Source organism: Cyprinus carpio, chromosome A24, assembly GCF_018340385.1.
Source record: "Cyprinus carpio isolate SPL01 chromosome A24, ASM1834038v1, whole genome shotgun sequence".
NCBI classification, from domain to species: Eukaryota; Metazoa; Chordata; class Actinopteri; order Cypriniformes; family Cyprinidae; genus Cyprinus; species Cyprinus carpio.
The window spans coordinates 15,323,053-15,334,814 of NC_056595.1; the positions used below are offsets into that span (position 1 = coordinate 15,323,053).

The following is an 11,762-nucleotide window of genomic DNA, read 5'->3' on the forward strand; positions in this document are numbered from 1 at the left end:
GTTTCAAAATGGTGAGCAAGCAAGGCAAACACAGGCACTTTGTGGAAACAGTGACTTTGAAGATAAAAAACCCTCACAAAAATAATGTGCGGTCTCTGGAAAGCCAAAAGAGAACCACACACTCACACAGACTCAAACTCTCTCATTCTCTCCTACCCTTTTTTTTCATGCACTCTTAAGTGTGCACACACACACACACACACTCATTAATCTAGGCAGACTCAGGAAACCGCTCCACTGAGCTCAGTAGAGGCCCACAAATGGGGGGTGCGGGGGGATCAAAACCAAGACAAGAGCAGCAGACTCACAGAAAAGAAACAGCACAAGGAGAAAATGAGAAGAAAAGAAGGTTTGGAAAAGGAAGAAAAGAGAAAATATATTTTCCTTTGCTCGTCAACTCTGTGAACAAGAGAGAAGATCTTAACCATCAAAACCTAATGAACTAAGAGTATGTGCGTGTGTGGGAGAGAGAGAGTGTGTTTTTACATCCAAAAGGTATGAATGAGACGGAAGCGAGTGTGTGTCTCAACCTCTTGAAAGTATGACTAAGCTTCATGTGTCCTCAGTAAGTTTGGAGCTGTACAAGATTGGCTTCAGTTAAAAGCACACTGCAAAAACACATACATTCCATTACATGCTTCAAAAAAAATATAGATAGATAGATAGATAGATAGATAGATAGATAGATAGATAGATAGATAGATAGATAGATAGATAGATAGATAGATAGATAGATAGATAGATAGATAACTTTTCTCTCTCACAAATACTTTTTTCCAGTGCAGCACTTTTTTATCACATAAATATATAATTATTAAAAATAAATAATTTGCATACACATGCAAACACACAAGTACACCTTTGCAAGTACATTCATACACACTCTTTTTCCCTTCTCCTTCCACCAGACACACACACACACACACACACACTCACAGACACACACTGCCTCTCAAGGGAGCCCTTCAGGAAGGGCCAACAGTCCTTAAGAAAATATTCCCCAAAGCTCTAATTAGAAAAACGATGGTGCTCGTTAATAGTGGCCCCCCATCTCCCCTTTCCCCGCTCCAACCTAAAAAAAAAAAAAACACACACACACAAAACAAAACCTAGAGAAAATCCCGTGGAGCAGAAGGCCTGCTGTTTCAATGACTGGGCTTAGGTCAGAACTCTATTTACCTACCGCAGAACTACCCACCCGTTTCCCGCTCTCTCTCTCTCTCTCTCACTCCCTGCTTCTTACTTTTAACACACAAATACACAAACATTCTTTCTTAATCTTCTTCGCTTGTCTCCCTCTGTATTACCCTGTCTTTCCCTCTTTCTCTCACTTGACGTTTTAGTGCCCCCCTGGTAACCTGAGCCCATGGGCCCAGGAGCCGCATATGTTCCTGCTTAAGAGGCTTGGACCCAAAAGTGAAACTCAAACCGTGCTGCAATACCTCCCATTTCTCAAGACTTCATTAAAAATGAGAATAAAAAATGCTGGCGTCTTTTTTTCCTACACCCCCCCCCCCCCCACCCTACTCTGGGCCTAAAGAAGTTGTAGAGCAAAAAAAGGGAGTAGAGCACCCAGCCAGGAGATTCTTGTGGCTTGTTTTATTTTCTTCCTGGTCCTGTGCCTGGATCCATTGGAAAACAGAGAGCGAATGATCATAGCTGGACTGAATCAGACTGTGTCAGCTTATCTGTGGAGAGATATCTCAATGAATTAACATAGCAAGTCACTCCTTCCTCTTCTCTAAACCAATGCCTCCTTATAGTGCCGTACCCCATAACCCAACCAACCATTACTTTGCCACAGAGGCTCTCATTAAATGTATATATAGTTATAGTCCCAATGCGGAGATAGTTCAAGCTGTTTTTCACACACAAAGAATGTGTAATACTCCAATATGAAGTAAGAACAGCCTTCGTTTGCTGAGGTGGATGAACTGTGCCCAGCGGGATGTTTCCAATTTCTCACGAGCCAAAGCACGAGTGGATAAACATAGCAGAGAGAACACAGAGTCAGAAATATCGCATATGTTTCAAGTACATATGTGTATGTCAGAGATGATATGAGGACAGGTCATGCCATTTGTTGAAAAATGAACTGAAGAAATTGCAATGCTCAAAATAAGTGATGTTAGTAAGGAAATCCTGCCTTGATTAAAAGAGCAAATCGCTATATTAGAAAAGGTATCTGGTCTTTTATAACAGCCCTAACCTTAGATGCACACAACCCATATGGCAATTTTTTTCCTGGCCTAAATATGTTACAAATGTGCTAAATATATGTTATAAACAGTGTGGCTTTAAAAAATATTTTTTTCAAATTGAAAACATTTTTCAAATAAACATTCAAATGTGAAAATATATTACAAAATGTATGCGCAAGAAAATACAGTTCAGTTTGTATTCATTTTTTTGTATTTTGCAAAAATAAAAAATAGAGTGCCTTTCGGGTTCGTTCAAGATTTTCCGGGTTGCATCACTCCCTGCCGTCTTACAACAAAGAAAACAAAAGCATGGAATATGTAGTATGGCGTTATTTTATTGTCAAACGTCGAGAGCACACTGTTGTAGCATGAAAGTACATTGCTTTGATGCGTGTGCACGAATCTCTCTTTTTTCGACAATCAAAGATGCATCTTTAATTTCGTGAAATTTAAGTCATATTAATCAAAAGTATGTTAGAAATGGCTGGGATTGGTGTGCTTGAATAATTTGTACAAATAAATAACCTAGTGGTCTGTCTGTCTAACTGGTTGGTCAAACCCCTCCTGAGCGATTTATCTAAAAACATATTATAGCCTGTATGGCTTTTAAGACACATTGCATATAAAAGATCAATGTCATATGTCTCAACTGAATTTAAAATCAATTAATTCTCAATCTGTACAATGATGCCAATAATAAGTAACAATTATAATGTTTCCTATCAAATCAACATCAAATGCAAAATGTAAATGATGCACAAGATATAACACAATAACTGCGGTGATAGAATCGCTGTTTTGACATTTATAGGGAGGTTTTTTTTTTTCATCCAGAGTTTGTTTTCAGAACATATGTAGTAATTTCCAACAAATGAGCAATATGACTGACTAGTCCTTTAGCTATACCATCAAAGCACTTTATTTCAACTACACAGTATGAATGAGCCAAAACGGCCTTTAATACAGTGGGTGGATCTCCATGGTACTTCATGAAATCACACCTCAGAAGATCCAGTGCAGTCATCGTGGCTAACACTATCTGCATGCGTATGGTTTTTCCCATAGCCCGCCCTCCTCATGTTTCTCTGTGGTGATGGCTCATTAAGATGTCTTACTTAGGCTGACAGTGTTATTTCTGTGTTTGTAGCTGCTTGTGAGAGGCTCTTTCTGTGGCATTCGTCTTGTCGGCTGCATGAGGGAGCAAGAGAGAGATGGAGAGAGGGGGAAAGGAGTAGAGTGACTTTCCAGATGTGCTTTTATGGGCCTGTTAATGGGGGGGTGGGGGTTAGGGCTTGGGGGGGGTGTACAGAGTCGGAGCTGGTAAGGAAAATAGGAGCCAATTATGGCACCATGTGTGTACTTGTTTGTGTGTGTGTAAAGAAGTAGAACAGAAATTACTGGCATAACGCACTCCTTTTTATAGGCTCAGGTGTATGGAGCATCTGGAAGCACGAACAATAAAAAATAAGACATGCAAGTTCCTGCAAAGGTATGCATTTGCCTTCATTAGCAGCACCTCAGATGTGTAAAGGTAAGTATGGTTGATGGTTAATGTGACCAGTGTCTTTTAACCTTGACTGAACCAGTCTCAGTGAATCTACACAGTTAAATGAACTTCGTTTGACTATGACCAGTCCACATGGAATCTGTGTCCGCAGATTTCCACACAATCGGAATGCCTGCCATTCCCAAAGTTCCATTCATTCCCTTGCATGTTTGTTTATTAAATATTTTGGCTGAATATGCTTTCAGCGACTAAGAAAAGTAATCTCAGCTGCATTTAAAGCTAAAGTGTTTTTCTGCTAAAACACTTTCTCTTATCAAGTTATAAGTAAGCCATTTATAGGCTGATTTCCCATCAAATGTAAGAGCTGTGACTCTGTGGTATTACTAAAATATTACTTTGTTTAAGTATCATGGTTAGGGTAAGGGAACTCAGGAACTCTGGCTCAACCAATGGTTTCAGTTTCACTGACCAATAACAGATGGGGTGATGATGTTAATGTTGTCAGACATCAGATTTAAATGTTTGGGGAAACCTGTTTGAAAACAGTCATTGTTTAACAGTCAATTTCACTGTGCTAGTGGCACATAAATGATAAATTTCAGCTTCAATCTATTTTTTTAATATTTAAATAACTTCTGCATAATTTACGCAGTTTTTTCCCCCACAAAATCTGCAGAGAAAATGCATAAATAAATAGATAATAATTTAAAAAATGCAAATAATCCATTATCCATCTATTCTCAAAATAATAATAAAAAAATAATAAAAAATTGCTCCCTTTCAATTTAAAAGTTTGAATTTAACTGATCACATTCTACAGGAAGGTGAACTGGAATCTGAAGTGCAGTTGCATTGAATTGCAATTATAAAATGAAAGTTTATTTATAAAAACAAAGAAGATATAAATTAAGTATTTATTATAAATATTTTAATTAAATATTTCTATAGGTGACATTTCACAGATCTATGTTGGTCTGTCTGTAAGGCCAAAAAAAAAAAAACATTAAACTTCTTTAAAATTCTTTAAACATTCGAACAAGACCTTGTCCAGGCACCACTGAAAGTTTACACGTTACTGCAGCTATATGCATTTCTCTGAATATACATTTTGAATGGAAATTTAAAACGCATTCTCAATTCAGTTCTGAATAGCACACAACCCTGATGTCCAAGCATGCGAATGAATGCATAATCGCATAAATCAATCACATTGTGCATGTATATGCATGTCTGATCCTTTGCAAACCCACATATGTTTCCCGCATGTGTGCAGGTACATTACTGTTTGATCTTCAGATCTGTGAGGGGGGTAAGAAATAGTGCTTTGGTCTGTGAAGTATTAGCTTCAGGCATCCACGAAAGAACACGCACACATGGCAATAGACGAGCGTTAAACGAGCATGAGAATGTGCATCAGCAAGGCCTGCAACTTGTTAGTTACAATCATTAATAGTCACGCGTTTACTGGCAATGCCTTCAAAGCATTGCCACATCGATTTATCCAGGTCTCACCTGTTCTCAGCGAGGAAGAGGAGAAAGATCAAGGAATTCCCCCCAAGCACATGCCACCTTCGGCCCTGACTTTGACATTGAGAGGTATGCAACCCTTTCCCTCTTTACCCTAAACCCTGAGAGCCGACTGCGGAGCTGCATCAGAACCAGATGTGTCCCCATGAGTGTAAGTATGCCTCTGTAGATTAGGCCATTGGGCCGGAGTCCACTGGTGTGATGGGGCCAGCGTGACCCCTCGTGACCTCAGAGCCTGTAGCCATGCCGACAGGAAGGGCTCGCAATTGGCTTCAGCTGTGACCCGCCTCTTCGGAGCTCATTAAACAAACTGTTTTTAAAGGCTATATGGCTTACGCTATCATCAGCACTAACACTCTGCAGCTGAGAGGGTCGGGAGGTGTGGGGAGGAAGGGAGAACTGAAGTAGTGCAAAATGAGAAACAGCAGCGAAGAAAAAACTAAAAGTGTGATGAAGAGAGAACTGTGCTAAAGTTGAAAAAAGACGGAGGAAATATGTCCCAATTTTACAAAATCAAAAACTTACATACAGCACCTTTAAACTGATCAAAAGTGACAGTAAAAACTTTATAACACACAAAAGTTATAAAAGAGTATTATTTCAAATAAATGCTTTTGAGCACCAAATCAGCATATTAGAATGATTTCTGAAGAAACATGTGACACTTTGCCAACACAGGAATACATTTTAAAACATATTAAAATACAAAACACAATATTACAATAATGTTACAATATTTAAATATTACTGTTTTCACTGCATGTTTGATTAAATAAATGCATAAAGGTTGGGTTGCCAATGTATAAATACTCAATTTACATCTTTTCCACACACAAAGCCATCACATACCAACAAACGACTTGGAACATAGCATAAGGACATAGGACTGCGTTTAAACTGTTTTACTGCGAAAGAATGAAAATGAAAATACTACAAAAAAAGTATTTTTTGTAGTAGTGAGTATATATATATATATATATATATATATATATATATATAGATATATATATATATATATATATATATATATATATATATATATATATATATATATATGTATGTATACTTTACTATATACTTATGCATGTAGTAAAGTATAAAGTAAAATCAGTCACAGTCTCCAGCACTAACATTATAAAACATAAGCTATATATTTAAGAAAACAAGATTCGGTTTTCATTGGAACACTGTTCAGAGACTGGTTGTGAGGGATCAATGAACGCGAGTATGTGTGCGAATATTTTCTCCTGCCATCACTCTTTTTCTGCTCTGCCATCACTGGATTTGACCACAAGTTCTCTCTTTCACATGCCTGTCCATTCATTTTTCCATCCTTTCCACTCGTCCCTCTCTTTCCCTTTCATCAAAGATGAGAAGCAGCTCCCCTCTGAGCTTATAGAGTGTGTTTTTGGCAGTTGTGTCCAGTTTGTGTATGTGAGTGTCTGCGAGTTTGTGAAAGAAAAAAGAAAGGGAGAAAAAGAGAGAAAGACAGAGAGTTCTGAGTGGAAGGACCTGCTGTGCTAGATTAATACTGGGTGCTCTGAGGGGGGCTTCCCCCATTCATTACTGACTGATGCCCATACCAAATTGATTTATGGAAGCAGCCCTTAATCAATTATGTGTGGAGAGAGAGAAAAGAGAGAAGAATGCATGGAGAGGGCAATAAGAGAGCACAGAGAGGTAAGATAAAATAAGAGAGGTGAGGAAAAATGGGGCAGGGAGGTGTTGATGTAGTTTGCCCCTGCAGTGCACCATGGTGGGATGTTGAACTAAGCGGTGTGGTTTAGAGCTGGTTAGCTACATTGTGCGGTTGCTACATGTTGCTGTTTGTGAGGGGATGTTATTTTTCAGAGGAGGTTTGGAGTGTTGTGTTGAATTTGCTCTATATAGTGGTTTGCAGTAACTGGCTGAATAAACAGTGCTGAGGATTACATGTATCCCTCCTGAACTGTGTGTTTGTGCATCAAGTGCTCAAGGAAGCCAGTGTCGGTGTGTCACAGGAAGCACTTGAAGCTGCAGGTTTGAGTGGTGCATTTGATGAAGCTCTGTTTACAATTCGACAGTTTCACAATCTAAACTAGGTTTTTCGGAAGGAAGTGTGAGCGACTCACCTCACAACTGCTCGGTGGTTGCTAGGCGTTGCTAGGGTGGTCTCTGAGGTTACTGCCCTGAGTGAACAGAACTGGCACATAGATGGATACTGCAGAGAAAAATGACAAACCAAAAATAAACTATTTATTTTATGTTACACAATTGGATCTTATGTTATATTACGTATATATTTAATTTACATTTCTATAATTATTATTCAATATTTCATAATTTATGTGCATTAATAGGAAAACTGATTTTTACATGTTCCAGAAAAAAGTAAGTGGTGGTTGTATTTAAGTAATTTGGGCGTTTTAAGCGTGTTGCTAGCCTGTTGCCAGGGTGTTCTCAGCAGCTGCTTGGCTATTACTGGGTGGTTACTAGGGTGGTCTTTGAGGTTCCTGTCCTGATTAAATATTATATAAATTAAATTTATATTTGAATTATCTAATTAATATTAAATAGTTAATATTTTTTGTACATTAATAAGAAACCAGATTTGTATGTGTTGGTTATATTATTGGTGATTATCCTTTAGGTTGCTGGGATGTTCTGAGTAATTTTTACCTTGTTTCTGGGCTGTTGTCAGGGTGTTCTCAGCAGTTGCTAGGCCATGGATGGGTGGTTGCTAGGGTGGTGTGTAAGGTTACTGCCTCAAAAAAGCTTGAAGGGGGAAAAAGTTGGTGTAGGGTTTATTAACTTAGAAATTGTTGGTACATTTCAAAAAGAACTGGCAAGTAACACAATGAATTCAAAATTAAATTGAATTAAAAAGTAGAAAGATTGAATTACATTTTTTGTTTCATGTACAACTTAAAAAAAAAAAACATTTTTACAATGTAGTTGAACACTGTAGAGAAAAATAATGACAAAAAGACTATTTATTTTAAAATTGTATGTTAAAAAAATGTTAAGTAATTTTACAATTTTCTAATAAAAAAAAAAAAACACAAAAGTTGCTAGGATGTAATGAAGGGTTTTAGGACATTGCTATGTGGTAAAGAGGGTGTTCTAGTTGCTAGGATGTTTTGGGGGGTTGCTAGGTGGGACAATGTTAGAAGACTCCACCCCCAACATCACTGTCCTTAATTTTGACTTGGGTCCCACATTCAATGTTATGATTTTTTTTCACCCATTCACAGGGCATATATCTTATTTCTCTGCACTTAGAAAAGTAATAGCACACCTTTTCTCAAAAAGCTGCATAATTTGAGGTATCTGTACCGCAAACAGTACAGGACGAGTTCTAAGCCAAAGTTGAATAATTTGAGTTATGGGTTTGTTGAAATCCTTCACTCTAAGTATGTGCAATTGTAATAGTGATGCTCTCCACCAGAGCACTTCACAAAGCTCTTGTCAAGCTAACTCTGTTGTGCATAATATGATATAGTTATAGGGAGAGTGTGTGTGTCCACATTTGTGTGACAGACAGAAAAGTGGAGTGTATGGAGTGTTTTAAAAAGCTCTTGTCATGCTGCTTCTATTGTCTGCTGGAGAGGGCAAGGGGGTGCGTGAGGAGGGGGCCGTTCACGCTGTGAGCCCGTTTCTCCGGACTGTCAGAACTCTATCTGAGACTCAGCCGGAACTAATCAACTCCAATAGGCCTGCTCACTACCCACAAAGCACCGTGCCTCGCTGGGGGCCGGTCAGTGGGAACAGAAGGAATGAGCGTAAAAAACCCCTCCTTCCTCTCACACACTCCTGGTCTACACCCCCTGTTCGCTGGCCCGCACGGCGCACAACACTCCCACTGTCTCTCAGTGCTGTAATAATAAACACTTGCAATAATATTTTCACAGCAAGCAAAAGCCGACCTCAGATCACAGCTCCGCACAGCTGCGGCGGACACTTGCCTGGACACACACGCAAATTCATGCACTCTCACACACACACAATCAGATTTGAGCACATAAACTGTACAACATATGCTTCTGGGTACAAACATTATATAAGTAATTCAAACATCTTCAGGATATCTACAGTCTACACTACTGAAAACAATTTGTTTGTTCATGCCTCATAATGGCTTACAACACTTATTTATATTAAGATATCATTACTTACCAAAAGATTTTATGCAACCTCAGGCCAATTTGTTGCTTGTTATTGGTCAATGGTTAGTTACAGTCCTGCTAAAAGTTTTTTTTGTTGCATTATTATTATTATTATTATTATCATTATTTTAAAGAAACTAATACTACTTTTATGCAGCAAGGACACAATACATTTATCAAAAGGAACAGTAAAGACAGTAAAGACATTTATAATGTTAAAAAAAACTTTCTACTCATCAGAGATTCCGAAATCATCTATCACTGTTTCTATAAAAATATTAAGCAGCAAAAACACTGATAATAAGAAGAAATGTTTTTTGAGCCCCAGATCAGCATATTAGAATGATATCTGAAGGATCATTTGATGCTGAAGACTGAAATAATGGTTTTGTTATCAAAGGAATAAATTAATTTTAAACTATATTATAACAGAAAACAGTTATTTTAAATTGTAATAATAGTTCACAATATTATTGTTTTACTGTATTTTTTATCAAATAAAAACAGCCTATGTGAATTTAAGAGTCTTCTTTCAAAAACATTTAAAAATCTGAATAATTCCAAACTAAGATTTAGCAAAATGTTGTTTAAAATAGTTGTAGATGGAGTATGGCATATCACACCACAGGACATGTCAGCTTTCTCAAAGTATATTTACATTTGACGTACAATTTTAATCCAAGCCACTCAATGCAAACCCCTGATTTGGACGTTGCAAGCCCTACCCTTACGAAAAAGAAGTTTATTCAAGTTTGCTATTAGTATACTTCTTTTAAACTAAAAATAGGAAAGTATGCTTTTAGTTTACTTTTTATGTACTTCTCAGAAATGGGCTTTATCTACTTCTCAGAAATATACTTAAAATGACATTGAAGTATACTTGACTTATACTTACAAAAAGTCTAAATATATTTGAACTATACTTGTGCTCCTAGAATCTGTGTTTTCATTGTTATACCGTAGAGGGCGCTAGTACATATCTTCTGTACAGAATTTTCCAAAAAACCCAAGTAAAGATGAAAAAGAAACAACAGATACTAACACATGTAATCTAACACGATCATCTGACATGAAACAGCATCAAAACTGTAACGTTATGGAATAAAATGTTGACTGATGAAGAGGTAATAATTACAGTCAAGCTTTGGGGTGTTGATCGACTCCATCTACATTTTGATTATCATTCTGAATCTAATTCATAGTCTTTTTTTTTCAGCTTTTTGTACAAAATGTTATTTCTTTGAAACTTACCCACATTAAAGTGTTTAAAAAAAGAATGCATGAAGCTAGAATAAAATGTTTTTGTTAACAAGCAGATACCCTGTTCTTTCTTTGGATGTTTTGTATGTTCGGATATTCATATAACAAAATATATACAAATTAAAACCTAAATAGGGATATAGTATTATACTTAATGTATGATGTAAAGTTCACTTAAAGAAAACTTATGAGTATACATGCAGTATAAAACTACTAAACTAGTAGTTTACTGAGACTATACTTCAAAGTGTACAAAGTATTTAATTAGTAAACTTTTAGTATAATTCACTTTTAGTGTAATTGCAGTAAACTACAAACACAGAGGTAAACTAGTTGTATACTCAAAGTTTGCTACTGTTATACTTAAAGTATACTTAAAAGTATACTTTTATATACTAGAAAGTGGGCCAATTTAGTCCCAAGGAGTATTGAAACAGTACAATTACAAGTATACTACTAGAACACTGATATTTGTATACTTGCTACATAAAGTATACTTAAAAATATACTTGAACTTTACTTAAGTATACTTAATAAAATAAACTTGAAGTATACTACTTTTTGGTAAGGGTATACTCTGATGTTTGAGATAAAGGAATGTTTATATCATGCTAACTACACAGATAGTGATAATAGTAATAAAGCAACTTACCAAACAAATTCTTTAAGGTGGGAACATGGAAAAAATGAGCAAAATTCCCCTTATAACTCACACACACAAAGGTGGATATCATCAAGCACGACAGAGTTACAGCTGCCCTCTGCTGGGGACTTACATTAACGCGTCATCTGCAGACGGTCATCATCGCCATGATGGGAATAATGGCAAGAGCACTGACACAGAAAGAAGAAGGTGAGAGGGGAAGATAAAATAAATCAATAAAATGTTTACCTCATTAATGTTTAGTTCATTTACACATTAGCATTAGCATAAAATATGCTTATATTGACAAGTCAGGCAAATGTCAAAGTTTTATGGGTTTGTTGAAACTCTAAGTATGTGCAATTGTAATAGCACAAGAGCACTTTACAAAGCTCTTGTCAAGCTAACTCTGTTGTGCATAATATGATATAGTTATAGAGAGTGTGTGTGTGTTTGTTTTAGATGTGTGTGTTTGTGTG

The 11,762-nt window shown here is 36.8% G+C and overlaps 1 protein-coding gene across 2 annotated transcripts in view; it reads right to left on the reverse strand.

Annotated features, from left to right (window-relative positions):
- Positions 1-11,311, reverse strand: part of LOC109050229 (brother of CDO-like) — a 48,678-nt gene extending 37,367 nt beyond the window's left edge. The window contains exons 1-3 of one of the 2 annotated variants that reach the window (XM_042714332.1): positions 11,293-11,311; positions 7,894-7,989; positions 7,347-7,435 (exon numbers count right to left, since the gene is read on the reverse strand). In XM_042714332.1, coding sequence (XP_042570266.1) covers positions 7,347-7,426 — 80 coding nt within the window. In that variant the 5' untranslated portion in view covers positions 7,427-7,435; positions 7,894-7,989; positions 11,293-11,311. Of the gene's footprint in view, positions 1-7,346; positions 7,436-7,893; positions 8,005-11,292 lie in introns of those variants that run through there. The other variant, XM_042714333.1, reaches the window with a different exon arrangement.
- Between the last annotated feature and the right edge of the window lie 451 nt (positions 11,312-11,762).